This window comes from Anolis sagrei, chromosome 1 (assembly GCF_037176765.1).
Source record: "Anolis sagrei isolate rAnoSag1 chromosome 1, rAnoSag1.mat, whole genome shotgun sequence".
In the NCBI taxonomy this organism is placed as follows: domain Eukaryota; kingdom Metazoa; phylum Chordata; class Lepidosauria; order Squamata; family Dactyloidae; genus Anolis; species Anolis sagrei.
The window spans coordinates 342,891,988-342,909,464 of record NC_090021.1 but is presented as its reverse complement, the minus strand read 5'-3'; the positions used below and the strand labels follow the sequence as shown (position 1 = coordinate 342,909,464).

Here is a 17,477-nt window from a genome sequence, read left to right as displayed (position 1 = left end):
GCTGGCAAGGTAAGGGATTACACTGGGCTTCTTTCTCGTGCAGATGAACAGCTTCGCTCTCACTGAGCTTCCTCTCACACCGAACTTACACAGGAGCTTCACAGAGTAGCTCTTTACACACAGCAGCCTTCACACTTGTCCTGAGTTGCCCTTTAAAAGCAGCCTTTAGACAATGTTGAAAGTAAAAGAAAAATGCTTTACTTCAGCAAACACAAAGGATAAGCAAATGCAATTGAAAAGTGCAAAAGAAAACAAGGAAGTCTTAATCCAGACACAAATTAAAGTCTCTTACAAAGTCTCAAAGGAAACACCAGTCTTTCTTCTGACAAGGGGTGATGAACTAAGTTCTTAGCAGCACACACAAAGCAAATTCCATTGGAGTGAAAACATCAGTATCGGGGTCGTTGTTGCCAGTGAAAGCTAATTGCTCCTGCTTCTGATTTATAGCCCTGAATTCCCCACGCAGGAGGTGCTAGGGCATCTCCCAATTAGCTCAGTGTTTTTAGCAGCTGTCCTAGCAGAACACCGTCTGTCTCTTTTCATCTCTCTAGAAATGTGGGCACTTTCAAATCCTCATTTGTCTGATTCTTCTTCTCCCTCCAATTCCTGACCACTTTCCTGCTCCCCTTCCTCCTCTGAAGATGAGGAATCCCTAACAATACTGGAGCTTCACACATGAGGCCTTCAACCTGGGCCTTCTTACACCAGGCCTCTCACACCTAGGCCTACCTCACACTGAGGCGTTCTCATACTGAGGCAAACTAACACTGGAGACTTCTCATACTGAGGCCTTCTCATACTGAGGTTTCTCTCATGCTGAGGGCAACTAACACTGATGTTGTGACTCAGCTTGACTCAGAATCTGAAGCTGAGCTGTTTGGACCTTCTGAGCCTGACTTCCTGCAGGATGACGAGGAGGCAGATGGTTTACAGATTCCTGTACATGTTTCAGACGGGGCTGATAGTGTGGCTGCTGAAGGAGAAACAGCAAGTCAGTTCCCCAGGGAAAGGAATGTTCCTTTAGTTAGAGAGACTATACGGCCAGGTGGAGGATCCATCCCAGTTGGATCCAGATAAGGAGTTGCATAGCCTTGAAGAATTAATGAATAGATAAGATCGTTTGCAATTAAGGCTTTGGAGAAGCACTCGTTTGGCCAGCAAGCGAGAAGCCAAAGGTGCCAAAGGTCAACGCAATGCTTTCATGTTCGCAAAGGGTATTTAGTCTTGTAGCTGACAGCAGATTTTGTCAGTCCAACATTGTTCTTCCCATGTTAACTTCTGGGGATTTTCCTTGGCTTTTCGCAGCATGCTTCTGGCTTCCTGAGTCTGGGATTTGGGTCTTGTTTTCAACTGTTTACCATGGACTTTTGTTTGACTACTGCTAAGGGATTATGCTTCATGTTTTTGCCTTTGGATCTTGGGAACTTTGCCTTTACATTTAAGCCTCTGTTTTGCCTATGGAACTATTGCATTTCTATTCCTTTTTTTATTTTACTTTCCCCAATAAACTACAAAACCCTACAGCCATGGTGTGGTGGTGTCTGGAGCGAGGTGAAAGCTACCCTGAGTTGCAACAACTGAGGCATACTAAGCTACAGGCACACCTGCTTAGATTGAGCTGCAGCTTTTGCTGAGTCATTGCATCCATTTCACCCTTTCAGTGCTTGGTTCACATTTTTCTAATTAAAAATACCTAGTTAATTTTTAATTTTTCTGACAAGGGGTTGGGTCCTGCCTCCTCCTCCTCGCTTGCCTTCCCTTCATTTTCTGCTGGGCACTGTGTGCAGGTTTGTACCAGAGCTTGACTGGGAGGTAGTCTTGCCAGCTTCATATGCTGCTCAGCTTCAAAGTGTAAAGGTGGAAGCATTCCTGGAAATGTTGTGAGGTTCTCCAGGGATTGTGTCTAATTGTTGGAGTTCAGCCTGAGTTTGAACTTGAACCTGATTCTCTGTTTGTTCCTCTTGATGCTAATGAAAGTATATTTACTGATGCTAATGGAAATGTACCTCTTGATGCCAATGCTCCTGAAATTAGTGAGGAAGAAACTGCTGTAGGTTTGGAAAATGCCAATGTTCCTGAAATTAGTGAGGAAGGAACTTCTGTAGATTTGGAAAATGAAAGTACCAGTGTTCCCGAGAATGTTTCAGAGGGAGACCTTGACCTTTCCCTCCTTTCTGCACCTGTTAACTGTAATGACAACAGAAGGGGCCAAATTTTGAAAGACAGAAGTAAATCACTCAGTTTGCGTCGATCCTCCCGAATTCAAGAATTAAAAACATTGGCTTCAAAACAGAAGGGCGGTTCACGGAACCCATTCTTGAGTTTTAATTGCAATACGCCGAGCTGATTCCCTCAGTTCAGGCATCGTTTCAGAATTGATGAAGACCTTGGCAGTTCTCCCGGTTCCCTGGCCATAGTTTGGGAGGATTTCTAGGATATCAAGTACGGTTAGTGGATTGCTAACAGGTTCCAGTATTTCCCAGTGAGGCTTTTGGCTTTGCTTTGTCCATTTAAATTCATGTTTGCTGATTTTGCTGTGGCTTTTGACTTGCATTTTTCCTTTATTTTGTAACCATTTTTCTTCAATAAAAAAGGATTGTTTTTCACAGCCAAGTGTGGTGGAGAGTTATCTTAGGGCCTCGTTCCCTGCTCTGGATTGCAACACTAATGGCCCTTAAGATCAGTGCTGCTGGGTTCTCACAGTAAACTCCATCATGCACCAAACATGGAAGCTGCTTTTGCGTGCAAGAGTGGCTGGATTTGCATCTGCTTGGCAGTTACCGCAAGACACAGACCTGTTGTAATCTTGTAAACACAACATTATTGATTATTTTATTTCTGGTACTTTTACCCCGCCCTTCTCAACCCCGGAAGGGGGACTCAGGGCGGTTTACAGAAAAGGCAGAATTCGATGCCTATACAAATTACACATAATATACAAAAACGTAATTAAAACAGTTATCGTAATTAAAACAGTTATCACAATTAAAACAGTCAACAGCCAGTACATAACACATCATATAAAACATATATATTATGGAGTGTTGCAGACAAACTCTGATCTTTGGAACAACTGGACAATGCGATTGGATAATGATTTTAGTAATGAGACGCTGAGGATGTATACTTTTATCAGTTTTGTTATTTTATTTCACGTTATTTATGCTAAATGTTTTTAATTGTTTTGATATTATTCCGGGCACCAAATTGTGTTGTTTGTAAACTGCCTTGAGTCGCCCTCGGGCTGAGAATGGTGGTATATAAATATGGTAAATAAATGGGGAAATGTCCCTCACAGTCTTCTCATTGTGATTCTTTAAAAGGATTTGCTGGGCCAATTCAGAGTTTACAGCAGCTGACCAGCCTAGAGTTTGCTTCACCGAGTGCCTTGCCAGAAGACTCTGTTGTCGTCGTTGGAAAAGGTATGTCTTCCCATTATTTATGGCTTAGGGTTGACAGTTTATCTCAATGTTATGTCTGAAGAGTCATGGCGAGTACAACAGTCCCAATATCAATAAAACAATAAAATTCATACCAAGAACCATACATTTTACTTTCTGATCCCCTTTAGCGTCACCTTCATTGTATGCATTCTTAGTTATGAGAGGTTCAAATTGAGTTGTGTAAACATTTCAGCCTGGGCAAAGAATACAAAGGAGTTATTTTTTATCCTTCCATACCTTTGAATGATGCCATCTGTCTGGGGTGCTTTGATGGTGCTTTTCCTCCATGGCAGAAGGGGGTTGGGCTAGATGGCCCATGTGGTCTCTTCCATCTCTATGATTCTATGGTTCTACACTGTGTACTACAGCACTCGTCTGGCAAAACGTCAGGAGAGAATGCTTCTAGAACATGGCCATGTAGCCTGAAAAAACCTACAACAATAATTCCTGTTCAAGGAGCTCCACTGGCTGCCTTTCATTTTCCGGACCCAATTCAAGGTGCAGGTTCTTACCTACAAAGCCCTGAACGGTTTGGGACCTGCCTACCTGCGTGACCGCATCTCTGTATACGAACCAACACGATCCCTTCGATCATCTGGAGAGGCCCTGCTCTCGATCCCACCAGCATTGCAGGCGCGATTGGTGGGGACGAGAGAGAGGGCCTTCTCGGTGGTGGCCCCTCAACTCTGGAATGCACTCCCTAAAGACATCAGACAGGCCCCAACTTTGGCAGTCTTTAGGAGGAGCTTGAAGACGTGGCTGTTCCAGTGTGCCTTCTCGGTATAATAATGATCCCATAGCACTTTGTCCTCCAAAGCACTTTACATTTCTTTAGGTCTGCTCGTATGCCCTTTCACAAACACCACTATCTCCTTTCGTCCATGTCCCAACATTATTTCCAATTTTAACTTTACATTTGGCCTTCCCATTGTTTTTAACTGTGTGTTGTCTTAGTGATAATGTTGTATAATTTTATTGTTTGTGTTTTTATTTTTAATTGCTTGTATTGTTGTTTATTGCCTGCATTGTGTTTTTGGGCTCGGCCTAATGTAAGCCGCACCGAGTCCCTTGGGGAGATGGTAGCGGGGTACAAATAAAGTGTAATAATAATAATAATAATAATAATAATGTATTGTCGAAGGCTTTCATGGCTGGAATCACTCAGTTCTTGTGGGTTTTTTCGGGCTATATGGCCATGTTCTAGAGGCATTCTCTCCTGACGTTTCGCCTGCATCTATGGCAAGCATCCTCAGAGGTGAGGTCACCTCTGACCTCACCTCTGAGGATGCTTGCCATAGATGCAGGCGAAACGTCAGGAGAAATGCCTCTAGAACATGGCCATATAGCCCGAAAAAACCCACAAGAACTGAATAATAATAATAATAATAATAATAATAATGGGTCGTTGTAGGTTTTTTCGGGCTATATGGCCATGTTCTAGAGGCATTCTCTCCTGATGTTTCGCTTGCATCTATGGCAAGCATCCTCTGAGGTAGTGAGGCAAGCATCTCACTACCTCAGAGGATGCTTGCCATAGATGCAAGCGAACTCAGGGGACTCAGGGCGGCTAACATGAGGCCAAGCCCAAGAATTGCAATAAAACGAAGTAAAATACAAACAGGCAAAAATAACATCAAAGTAAAATACAAACAATAAAAAAATGTACAATTAAACAAACAGGAAATGTGTGGTTTTTCCAGGGGTGTTTGGCAGCCCTCCGTCGGCTCCGTTGAGCTACAGCCCGTCTGTCTTGTTCTCCCTGGAGAACGGAGACGCCCCTTCTTCCTTCAAGCCAAACATGGAGCCGCTTTCCGGGATCTACGGGAGAGCCGTCCAGCAGCAGAGCTCAGCACCTTATTTGGATGTGGAAAACGAAAGAGACGTAAGCACAACCTGTAAAATTCAATTTGGAATCGTATCTTATTGTTGAAGGCTTTCCACCTGAACATTAGGAAGAGCTTCTGACTGTAAGGAGATCTGTTCAGCAGTGGAACTCTCTGCCTCGGAGTGTGGTGGAAGATCCGTCCCTGGAGACTTTTAAACAGAAACTGGATATCCATCTGTCAGGGAGGCCTACAACAACCCTAACTTCTAAAATGCCTAAATCTATCCTTTCTCTAAGAACAATGCCAAGGATTAGATCTGTGTTTTCCCTGCACAAAATCCAAGATTCCAAAGCATGCACCATGACTCTGCCACAATTTTTGGAATGTTAGAAGATCACTTATATAGTTTGGAATGTTAGAAGATCACTTATATAGCAATATTTTGCTGATGTTGTCCAAAGTTGTGTATTATTGATAGACATTTTCTCATCTTGAGACATCCTGGCTCCATCTCAGTTTCCGGGCAGATGTTGACTCTCTTGATTGGTGTTGATAAACACAAGCAGCCTTGTGTTGACTTCCTTCTTAACGTAAGGACCTTGTAGACATTTCCTTAATGCAAAGAGCAATTGTCTCTGATAAACAGAGGTAAACAGGTTGCTTTTCCCCAAAAGTTCAACAGTTAATCATTTGTCAGTTCTTATCAATGTCAGCAGTTTACTATGGCAGGTCAACCATTTCAGTTCTCTTTAGCAGGTTTTAATTACAATCCCAGTTAGCAGGTAGTAAATGATTTTGAATGGTGTCTTCAGCCCAAATTATTAGGCCCCATCCATACAACTTCCATAAAATTCATTCAAACCACACATATCAAATCTACAGTTATCAAATCTGCATGTTATATTTCTTGTGATACCTGTGCTTGGGAAGATGGAGAAAAGAGGCCTTGTTTGATGGAAGCTTCTCATCAGAGTGCACTGTCTTCTTTTCCAGCATAATATTTTATTTCCCTAGCGCAGGCATGGGACAACTTCAGCCCTCCCTCCTTCCAAGTGTTTGGACTTCAACTCCCACAATTCTGAACAGCCAATAGGAATTATGGGAGTTGAAGTCCAAAACACCTGGAGGGAGGGTCAAAATTGGCTCATGCTTGCCTGAAAAAAGAACGCTGAGCATGAGATTAGTTTTATTGATTGTGTTATGTACCGATTGTTTTTAACTGTGATAATTGTTTTAACTGCTGTTTTGTACGTATGTGTATTTTGTGTAGGCATCAAATTGTGCCTTTTTGTAAGCCGCCCTGAGCCCCCCCCCCCCGGGGGGGTTGAGAAGGGCGGGGTAGAAGTACCCGAAATAAATAAATAAATAAATTAGTGCTGTAGCCCCTTATTTATGGAATGCCTTGCCGGTTGAAACTCGAACCATCCAAGACCTACTTGCTTTTCGGAAAGCCTGTAAAACCTTTCTTTTCTGGTAAGCTTTTGATGGGTGAACAACCCGGGCGATGCCTGTTCTCGTTGCCTATTGTTATGGTTATGGTTATTTTTAAAGCAAATTGTATTGTTTTAATCTGTTCTGTAAACCGCTCTGAGCCAAACCGGGAGTAGCGGTATACAAGTTAAATAAATAAATAAATTTAAAATAAAATAAAATGTGCAAATGTGTGTTGAACTTCCAAAAATAAAGCGATCGATGTGACATGCAGACCTGACAAAAGCACACAGCCTAATGGAAGCAATTCAGGGAAATGGGGAAGGAGAGGATACAATCCAAATTGTACATTAAAGTTGTAAAATGAGCTCTTGAAATGCAACACACTATGCAAGCCAACCAGTGCCTTGTCCATCAAAGTCCCTTTTGCTATCCTACTCAGGTGAAAGTTGCCTTATCGAAATCTGCCCGGGAGAAGATGAGGCAGAGGAAGAGGGAAGAAAAAGAACACCGAGAAGTCAGAGACTTGGAAAGGAAGGAACCGAGCCCTTGGGAACTCCTCAAGCCGAACGAACTGGAGAAGATGGCCGCCGAGAGCAGTAATTTGCCTTGCTCCTTCCCACTTCTCCTCCTCCTTTTCCTCCATTGCTTCTACTCTCTAACTTCTTACTTTTGTTTTCAATGGGATTTCCAATGTATGGGTTTGAGTATCCTTTATCCCAGGGTGCTTGGGACTAGAAGTACAGTGTTCCCTCGCTACTTCGTGGTTCACTTTCAGTGGACTCGCTGTCTCTCGGGTTTTTGAAAATATTAATAATAATAAAAAATTAAATATTTATGCCTAGTGGAGGCCAGGGAGGCCAGGGACCCCAGAAGTGCGGTGGCCTGAGGCGTGGCGGGGAGGTCAGGGAGGCAGGCAGGTGCCCTTGGGATGGGCCGGGAGGTGGGTAAGGAAGCGCGGGTAAGAAAATAATATCTCTATATAAATAAAAATGTAATGTTCGTTTGTGGGATTAACATAACTCAAAAACCACTGGACAAATTGACACCAAATTTGGACACAATACACGTATCAGGCCAACGAGTGACCATCACTCATCAAAAAACTGAAAAGCACAGCAGAGGAGATTTAAAAAGTCAAAAAAAAAATAAAAATACATTACAACACATATGCAAAACCATATACGTATAGGCGCAAACACATATATACACAAATATATACACACATACAAAAAACACATATACACAGACTGGGCCACAGCAACGTGTGGCAGGGGGTGGTTAGTAAAATATATAAAATAATGCATAAATATTAAAATGAATATGGTGTCTCTACTTCACGGATTTTCACTTATCTCGGGTGGTCCTGGAACGGAACCCCCGCGATAAGTGAGGGAACACTGTATTTTGAGTTCAGGTTTTATTCAATTTGTGAAATGCATGCTTATGTATATAATGAGACAGTTCTTGGTGATAGGACCCAAGTATAAACACAAAATTCATTGATGCTCCATGCACGCCATATAAATAGCTTAAAAACAATTTTATACCTGGCTGGAATCACTAGGTTCTTGTGGGTTTTTTCGGGCTATAGAGCCATGTTCTGGAGGCAATTTTTCTCCTGACGTTTCACCTGCATCTATGGCAAGCATCCTCAGAGGTAGTGAGGTCTGTTGGAATTAGGACAATGGGTTTATATATCTGTGGAATGACTAGGGTGGGGCAAGGAGCTCTTCTCTGCTAGAGCTAGGTGTGAATGTTTCAGCTGATCACCTTCATTAGCATTAGAAACACAACATACAAACAATCTACAAACCCACCAAGAAAATCCAACAAATGCTACGTTCAGCAAAGGACAAGAGGGATCCTCTCACCTCTGCAGGAGTCTACCATTGTATACCATGCAGCTGTGGACAAGTCTACATAGGGACCACCAAACGCAGCATTGCCCAGACACGCATCAAGGAACATGAAAGGCACTGCAGACTACTCCAACCAGAGAAGTCAGCCATAGCAGAGCACCTGATGAACCAGCCTGGACACAGCATATTATTGGAGAACACAGAAATGCTGGACCACATCAACAACCACCATGTCAGGCTACACAGAGAAGCCATTGAAATCCACAAGAAGCATGTGGACAATGTCAACAGAAAGGAAGAAACCATGAAAATGAACAAAATCTGGCTGCCAGTATTAAAAAACTCTAAAATTACAACAGCAAAACAACAGGAAACAACCAGGCACAGATTAACACCTCCCAGCAAGAGATTTTCCCAGGCTCAGGCAGGCCTTCAAATGCTAATGAAGGTGATCAGCTGAAACATTCACACCTAGCACCAGCAGGGAAGAGCTCCTTGCCCCACCCCAGCCATTCCACAGATATATAAACCCATTGTCCTAATTCCAACAGACCTCACTACCTCTGAGGATGCTTGCCATAGATGCAGGTGAAACGTCAGGAGAAATGTCTCTAGAACATGGCTCTATAGCCTGAAAAAACCCACAAGAACCTAATTTTATACCTAATTTTAGTAATTTTGTGTGCAAACAAAGCTTGGGTACGCTAAACTGTCCAAAAGCAAATGGGTCATGATGACAGCTGCCCAGTCAAGCAATATCAATTTTTGGAAGCACTTCAGATTTCATAATTCCGGGAAAGGGATGCTCAACCTGTATTTTAGGTTACGGGCTGGGGCAGAACGTTTCTTAAAAAGGAGCTGAAAAACTAGGCTTATACTTGAGCATATCAGTAATTTTGTGGTTTCAGGGTTTTGCAAATGGATGTGTTTCAGGGTTTTGCAAATGCAAATGGATTGCAAATTCAGAAAAAAGCTGAAGACCTGGATTTGGGACCAAGCTTTTGGACATTCTGGCAGCTAAAATAAGGACCCATTGATGAGCAGGAATTGTTGGAATGAATGGACATTTCGGAACTCTGAATCTCACTGTGCATGGAATTGTTTTTATTATATTATGTAGTGATGTGTTTTAATGTTGCTAAATGTTTATACTGTTTTATATATGCTGTATATTTTGACAGGCATTGAATTTGTGCCTTTGTTTGTAAGCTGCCCTGAGTCCCCCCTCGGCGGTGAGAAGGGCGGGGTATAAGTAACTGCAATAAATGTGTACAAAATAATCAGAATGGTCCCTTCCCTTTAGGAAACGCTGCTTTCAGTCCTCTGCTGAAGCGAACATCAAGTATCAAAAGGACACAGCCATCGGTGTTGCTAGACTCAGGTAAATCTCCGCAGTGCAAAAGCTAAAGTGACAATGGGTTTGGGGTGGGAGGGATGCGGCCTTCTGTGGTTGGGAGTTTGGGGCCCCTGGGCCCGTTCTTGCTCCTTCTGTGTGTTGGCTTCCTTCCCTCCCGTCCTACTCTTCCTGGTGCAACCAAATGCTTGTCCTCACAGGGGAACTGCCTCCAGGGGCGCGGGTGCCGTTCAAGGACCGGACGCTGTGTTCCCTGCACAGCCCAGAGATCATGGAGCCCTCGGAGCTGCGCCCGTTCGCCAAGCCGGAGGCGGCCCTTTCGGAAGCCCTGCAAGACCTGGGCGAGGAGGACTGGTGCGTATGGGGCGCCAAGGGCGGCTCTCGCCTGTCTGTCATGAATACTTTCTGAACCTCAACAATGTGTGTTCCAGTGGGGTAATAATAATAATAATAAACCTTTATTTATACCCCTCTAACATCTCCCGAAGGACTCGGTGCGGCTTATCCGGAGTTTTGGGGTGCGATGTCATCTGTACGCAGATGATGTCCAACTCTGTTACTCTTGTCCACCTGCCACTAAGGAGGCTGTTAAGGTCATGAACCGGTGCTTGGCCGCTGTCTCGGACTGGATGAGGGACAACAGATTGAAACTAAATCCAGACAAGACAGAGGTCCTCCTGGTCAGTCGTAAGACCGAACAGGGTACGGGGTTACAGCCTGTGCTGGACGGGGTCACACTCCCCCTGAAGGCACAGGTACGCAGTCTGGGAGTTCTCCTGGATTCATCGCTGAGCCTGGAACCCCAGGTCATAGCGGTGGTCAGGGGAGCATTCGCACAATTAAAACTTGTGCGCCAGCTGCGTCCGTACCTTGGGAGGGCTGACTTGGCCACGGTAGTACACGCTTTGGTTACATCCCGCTTAGATTACTGCAACGCTCTCTATGTGGGGTTGCCTCTAAAGAATGCCCGGAAGCTGCAGCAAGTACAACGTGCGGCAGCCAGACTACTAACGGGTGCGGGGTACAGGGAGCACACCACTCCGCTGTTACTCGAACTCCACTGGCTGCCAATTAGCTTCCGAGAACAATTCAAAGTGCTGGTGTTAACCTATAAAGCACTAAACGACTCCGGCCCTGTTTACCTCTCTGAACGTATTCTCCCCTACGAACCATCAAGACCACTAAGACCGTCTGGAGGGGCCCTGCTCTCGGTCCCTCCGCCTGCACAAGCACGGCTGGTGGGGACGAGGGACAGGGCCTTCTCGATGGTGGCTCCCCGGCTTTGGAACTCCCTGCCATTAGAGATCTGAACTGCCCCCTCCCTCATGACGTTCAGGAAACTAACAGAGACCTGGTTGTGGAACGCGGCATTTGACAACTGATTTAATTCTTTGCCCACATGAAAGGAGGAGGATGAATGGGATTGTGATGGTGTCGGACGATTTGGCTCTTTTAACTGGGATGGTAATGTTTTAATGTGTATGGTGCTGATATTTTAATCGTGTTATGAAGTGGCATTGTGTTGTTATTGTATATTCTTTGTATGTTAACACATGTTGTGAACCGGTCCGAATCCCTCTTGGAAGGGGAGAGGGTCGGTATATAAAACCTCGAAATAAATAATAATAAATAAATACAAGAGGCCGAGGCCCAACGCATCAATAAAACAACAGCATAACAAAATACAACAATAAATAAACTCATAAAACAAGCAATAAACATTAAAACAATAGCAATAAACATTAGACAATATGACACATTTAAAACTAAGGCCGGGCCAAATGTAATGATTAAAAATTTGAAAATGCTGGACATGACAGGTGAAATAGATAGATTTTTGGAGATAAGTGCAATGTGCAGACAGTCTTAAATCTCTAGTAAAGTGCAATTGGGACATGATGCTTGGAGTTTCCTATTCTGGGAAGGCACGCTGGAACAGCCACGTCTTCAAGCTCTTCCTAAAGACTGCCAATGCTGGGTAGATTTCACCAGGCACGTTCAGAGAAACACGTAGACACACAGACCCAGTACTGGTTTTATAATGAAAGCAGTCCTCTTTTTCTTTCATTCCAAATATCAAGTAAGGATGGTTGGTGCAATTTAGTTTTTCATTACAAACTTCAAGATTGCAAGTTTCCAGTCCTATGCAAGTGTGCAGGTGATCTGACACAACAAGTTTGCATTCTTAGAATAATAATGTATAATAATAATTTACAATATTATAATGTAATATTTATTTATCGTGTCATCAGCAACCATACCATTGTATTATATTTCTAACAGAACAAAACAAACAAACAGACAGACAAAACACAAAATTTGCAAACTGGGTAGTTGATTAAATGTCCTTTGACCAGTATCCGGCCACTTGGAGTGCCTCTGGTGTTGCCGCAAGAAGGTCCTCCCTTGTGCATGTGGCAGGGCTCAGGTTGCATTGCAGCAGGTGGTCAGTGGTTTGCTCCTCTCCACACTCACATGTCGTGGATTCCACTTTGTGGCCCCATTTCTTAAGGTTGGCTCTGCATCTCGTGGTGCCAGAGCGCAGTCTGTTCCAAGTCGCCCAGTCTTCTGTGTGCCCAGGGGGGCGTCTCTCATTTGGTATCAGCCATGGATTAAGGTGCTGGGTTTGAGCCTGCCACTTTTGGACTCTCGCTTGCTGAGGTGTTCCAGCGAGTGTCTCTGTAGATCTTAGAAAACTATTTCTTGATTTAAGTCGTTGACGTGCTGGCTGATACCCAAACAAGGGATGAGCTGGAGATGTCTCTGTCTTGGTCCTTTCACTATTGGCTGCTACTTCCCGGTGGATGTCAGGTGGTGTAATACCGGCTAAGCAGTGTAGTTTCTCCAGTGGTGTAGGGCGCAGACACCCCGTGATAATACGGCATGTCTCATTAAGAGCCACATCCACTGTTTTCGCGTGGTGAGATGTGTTCCACACTGGGCATGCATACTCAGCAGCAGAGTAGCATAGCTCAAGGGCAGATGTCTTCACTGGGTCTGATTATGATCCCCAGGTTGTGCCAGTCAGCTTTTTGTAATTAATATAATACTAATAATAATATAATATTATAATTATATATTTATATTGCATGTAATATTACTAATAATATTACAATATAATGGCAATATTATATCTCCTTACATCTCCTTATCCCATGGTAATAATGCATAAGACCACTTTTACTAGCAGGCTTTTGTTTGGGGGGAGACTGATTGGGAAACTAGGTTTTAATCTGTTTTATTACATTTGTATGTTTTAACCGTTTTATAATTTAATATGTTATATTTATTATTTGTATGTATAATGAGGCATTGAATTTTGCCATAATCTGTAAGCCGCTCTGAGTCCCCTTTGGGGTGAGAAGAGCGGGGTATAAATATAGTTAATAAATAAATAGTACAATATATTGTCGAAGGCTTTCATGGCCGGAATCACTGGGTTGTTGTAGGTTTTTTCGGGCTATATGGCCATGTTCTAAAGGCATTCACTTCTGACGTTTCGCCTGCATCTATGGCAAGCATCCTCAGAGGTTGTGAGGTCTGTTGGAACTAGGAAAAAAGGGTTTATATATCTGTGGAATGACCAGGGTGGGACAAAGGACTCTTGTCTGCAGGAGCTAGGTGTGAATGTTTCAACTGACCACCTTGATTAGCATATGATGGCCTGGCATTGCCTGGAGCAAACTTTTGTTAAGAGGTGATTAGATGTCCCTGATTGTTTCCTCTCTGTTGTGCTGTTGTAATTTTAGAGTTCTTTAATACTGGTATCCAGATTTTGTTCCTTTTCATGGTCCCTTCCTTTCTGTTGAAATTGTCCACAAAGAAGCCATTGAAATCCACAAGCATGTGGACAATTTCAACAGAAAGGAGGAAACCATGAAAATGAACACAATCTGGCTACCAGTATTAAAAAAACTCTAAAATTACAACAGCACAACAACAAAGAGGAAACAATCAGGGACATCTAATCACAGAAATACATAAATAAATGTAATAACTATATAGGTTACACAGACAGAAGGTAACATCACATTTATTCAGCATTCACTCACATACCTTCAACACATACGCACAAAGCAGGTGCCCAGACTGCCTTCCTCACAGCTCAGGCACACTTTGAAAGAGGAAAGGGTAAAGGTGCCTTTTCGTGTCGTGAGTGGATGGCTCCCTCTGTGCTCTTTGTATGGATTGAGTTGCAGTCCTTTTGTCCCTTCAGGGAGAAGAAGATCGAGGGCCTGAACTCCATCCGGTGCCTCTCCGCTTACCACCCGGAGACACTGACCGCAAAGCTGCACGAGGCCAGTCTGGCGGTGGTTCAGGAGGTGAGTGGCTTCGAGGAGAACTTGCAGGTGTCATGACTCATAGAATCATAGCATCCTAGAGTTGGAAGAGACCTCCTGGGCCATCATCCAGTCCAACCCCATTCTGCCAAGAAGCAGGGAAATCGCATTCAAAGCACCCCCGACAGATGGCCATCCAGCCTCTGTTCAAAAGCCTCCAAAGAAGGAGCCTCCACCACACTCCGGGGCAGAGTGTTCCACTGGTGAACGGCACTCACAGTCAGGAAGTTCAGGTGGAATCTCCTCTCTTGTAGTTTGAAGCCACTAGGGAAACTATGTTTACAGGTAAGCAACCTATATTTCCTAGGCAAGGGCCCCTTCCTTCCTTCCTTCCTTCCTTCCTTCCTTCCTTCCTTCCTCAGGGGCAGAAGCTGGGACTGGAAACCAAGTCCGCCATGTGAGCCGCAAACAGCGTGTGACCTTTTGCACTCGCCTGATCCCCTTGTCTCCCCACACACACCTGTCCACATGTACGCCTCACCATCCTTCCATGTCACATCAGCATTCCCCAAGAGGAAAAGACGTATCTGGTTCCTGACCCTGGCCTTTCTGATCCTCAGGTGAAGAACCTGCGCTCGGTGGTCTCCCGGGCTGCCGTGGTCTGCTTGGGGGACTTGTTCAACTACCTGAAGAAGAGCATGGACCAAGAGCTGGACAATACGGTCAAAGTCCTGCTCCACAAGGCCGGGGAGTCCAACACCTTCATCCGGGAGGATGTGGACCGGGCCCTGAAGGCCATGGTGAACAACGCCACACCGCCCCGCGCCCTCTCCGCCCTCGTCAGCGGAGGCCAGAGGTAACCAGACCGGGTCCCTTCCCCCGTTGACCCTTGGGATGATATCAAGCCCTTTCACCCTTTCGATCCCTCTCTGGGTCAAGGTGGCCATTGCAACAGATTGCAACTGGAAAGGCCTGGGCTGACCATTGGATAAAGCATGACTGCTCTGCTGTGTTTAAGATAATTACTATTTAGAACATCCAGAAACAAGGACAGGCAAAAGAAGTTGAGTTATGACCATGTGACAGGCATGAGGAGGGTTGCGTCATTCACTTTTGTCCCTAGTTGATGAGAAGCAATGCCATGATTCCCAAGTTGGCCCATGCCTGCTCTAATTAATAAATCCTACAATTGGCATGTGGAATGGAAAAGGCTTTTGAGGGTTGTTATGCTATCAAGATTCCGTTCCTTTTGCTCTGAGCCTCTATAAACCCCCATGATGCCGCTGCATTTGCTTTTCCAAGTCTAGTTGCATGCCAGGCAGGAGCTGGGAAGTTAATCCCCTTCTGTATGTGTCCCTACCTTTACTCTCTTCAGCCACCTGAACGCGAACGTGAGGCGATGTGCCGCCCAGCACCTCTCGGATGTGGTGGAGCACATGGGGCCGGGGCGCATCCTCTCTGGCCTGAAGGATGTGACCGACAAGATCTTCTCGGCCGTGACCAAGTTTGTCCAAGACGGATCTCAGGAAACCAGGTGAGATCTTGAGAATACTACAAGGATTCCCGGGTGTTTATTGTCCTTGTTTCAGGAGGAGTATCCCTTCTTCAGGTTTCTTTCAAGGTTTCTTCAATCGTTTCAAATAATATCTTCAGAGGCTTTAGAAACTAAACTTGAAGAGGACAAAATAATAGAATCATAGAATCATAGAATCAAAGAGTTGGAAGAGACCTCCTGGGCCATCCAGTCCAACCCCATTCTGCCAAGAAGCAGGAATATTGCATTCAAATCACCCCTGACAGATGGCCATCCAGCCTCTGCTTAAAAGCTTCCAAAGAAGGAGCCTCCACCACACTCCGGGGCAGAGAGTTCCACTGCTGAACGGCTCTCACAGTCAGGAAGTTCTTCCTAATGTTCAGATCGAATCTCCTCTCTTGCAGTTTGAAGCCATTGTTCCGCGTCCTAGTCTCCAAGGAAGCAGAAAACAAGCTTGCTCCCTCCTCCCTGTAATAGATATGATTTTTTAAAATTAAAAAATAAAGGGACTTAGGCGATCCCTCGTAGTCCGAGGATGATGGTCCTCCAAGTGTAGTGTCCTGGCGGTGGGTCTGTAGGTGGCTGTGGAGCCCTATTCTTGCTCTGCATCTTCTCCCACAGTGAGGGCATTGGTTTCCAGGTTGAAGGTGGTCTCGGTCGGGGTTGGCTTGACGTTCCTTCCTCTTGGCACATTTCTCTCTTTCGCCCTCCATTCGTGCTTTTTCAAATTCTAAAGCACTGCTGGTCACAGCTGACCTCCCAGATTCGAACCTGTGACCTTTCGGTTAGCAAGTTTAACAGCTCAGTGGTTTAACCCACTGTGTCACTGGGGGCTTTGGCATAACCACATGTGTATTTCTGCATAACCACATAAATACACATATACACATATATATACACAGACATATACACATATATACACACACAAAATACATATATACAGACTGGGCCACAACAACTGTTAAGATTAACTTCACAATTCAGCAGCAGATCAGTTGCACAACTTCAGCGCTTTCCAGTAGCTTCTTCTTGCACAGTATTTCAGTCAACTGCTCCCACAAACTGCAGTCACTCTGGAACCTTTTACTAACATTTGAGCACATGCCCGGCCATTGTCAGTTTCACCATTGTCTTTCCCCCAGTCTAGATGATATTACAGACTCACCACAGCACACGGTTATGTCTTGTCTTAGCAGACAGGTTCTTTAATTACATAAAGCCTTCGGCAAATAACATCACGACACAAGGAGAAATATACACTGTACATGACTTCCTTATATACAATTCATTTACACATAGCAACCTCTGATTGGTTACCAACTAGTTGACCCAACCCAAACCCAGGATTGCATCATTCACAATCAACTGGAGTAGGCCAGAACACATTCCCCAAATGATTCCCCATATACAATCATTGTATGACTCAGCATTCCCAACAGAAGTGCATTAGCAGTGCATGACTCAGTTTATTACATTGCAATGCATTGTAAAACCTGACAACAACACATGGCAGGGAGTGGCTTGTTTGTGTGTGTATTATATTATATTATATTATATTATATTATATTATATTATATTGGTTCCCATCTCCAAAATACCTCATGTAAATACATGTTCCAAAACCTGGGAAACAACAATAACAACAACACATTTGGTCCCAAGCATTTTTAGAAGAGGGAGATTCAACCGATGATAAATTTTAGATTGGATCTGCATCGTGTTGTGTTAAGCAGCCATTACACGGTCC

The 17,477-nt window shown here is 44.3% G+C and overlaps 1 protein-coding gene across 1 annotated transcript in view; it reads left to right on the top strand.

The window, feature by feature from the left end:
- The window catches only part of TOGARAM1 (TOG array regulator of axonemal microtubules 1), a 64,535-nt gene that overhangs the window by 34,064 nt on the left and 12,994 nt on the right, over positions 1-17,477 (top strand). Inside the window, exons 10-17 of the mRNA XM_060755125.2 lie at positions 3,324-3,422; positions 5,144-5,325; positions 7,143-7,299; positions 9,866-9,943; positions 10,117-10,270; positions 14,133-14,238; positions 14,817-15,052; positions 15,572-15,730. Of these exons, the coding sequence (XP_060611108.2) occupies positions 3,324-3,422; positions 5,144-5,325; positions 7,143-7,299; positions 9,866-9,943; positions 10,117-10,270; positions 14,133-14,238; positions 14,817-15,052; positions 15,572-15,730 (1,171 nt within the window). The remainder of the gene's footprint in view (positions 1-3,323; positions 3,423-5,143; positions 5,326-7,142; positions 7,300-9,865; positions 9,944-10,116; positions 10,271-14,132; positions 14,239-14,816; positions 15,053-15,571; positions 15,731-17,477) is intronic.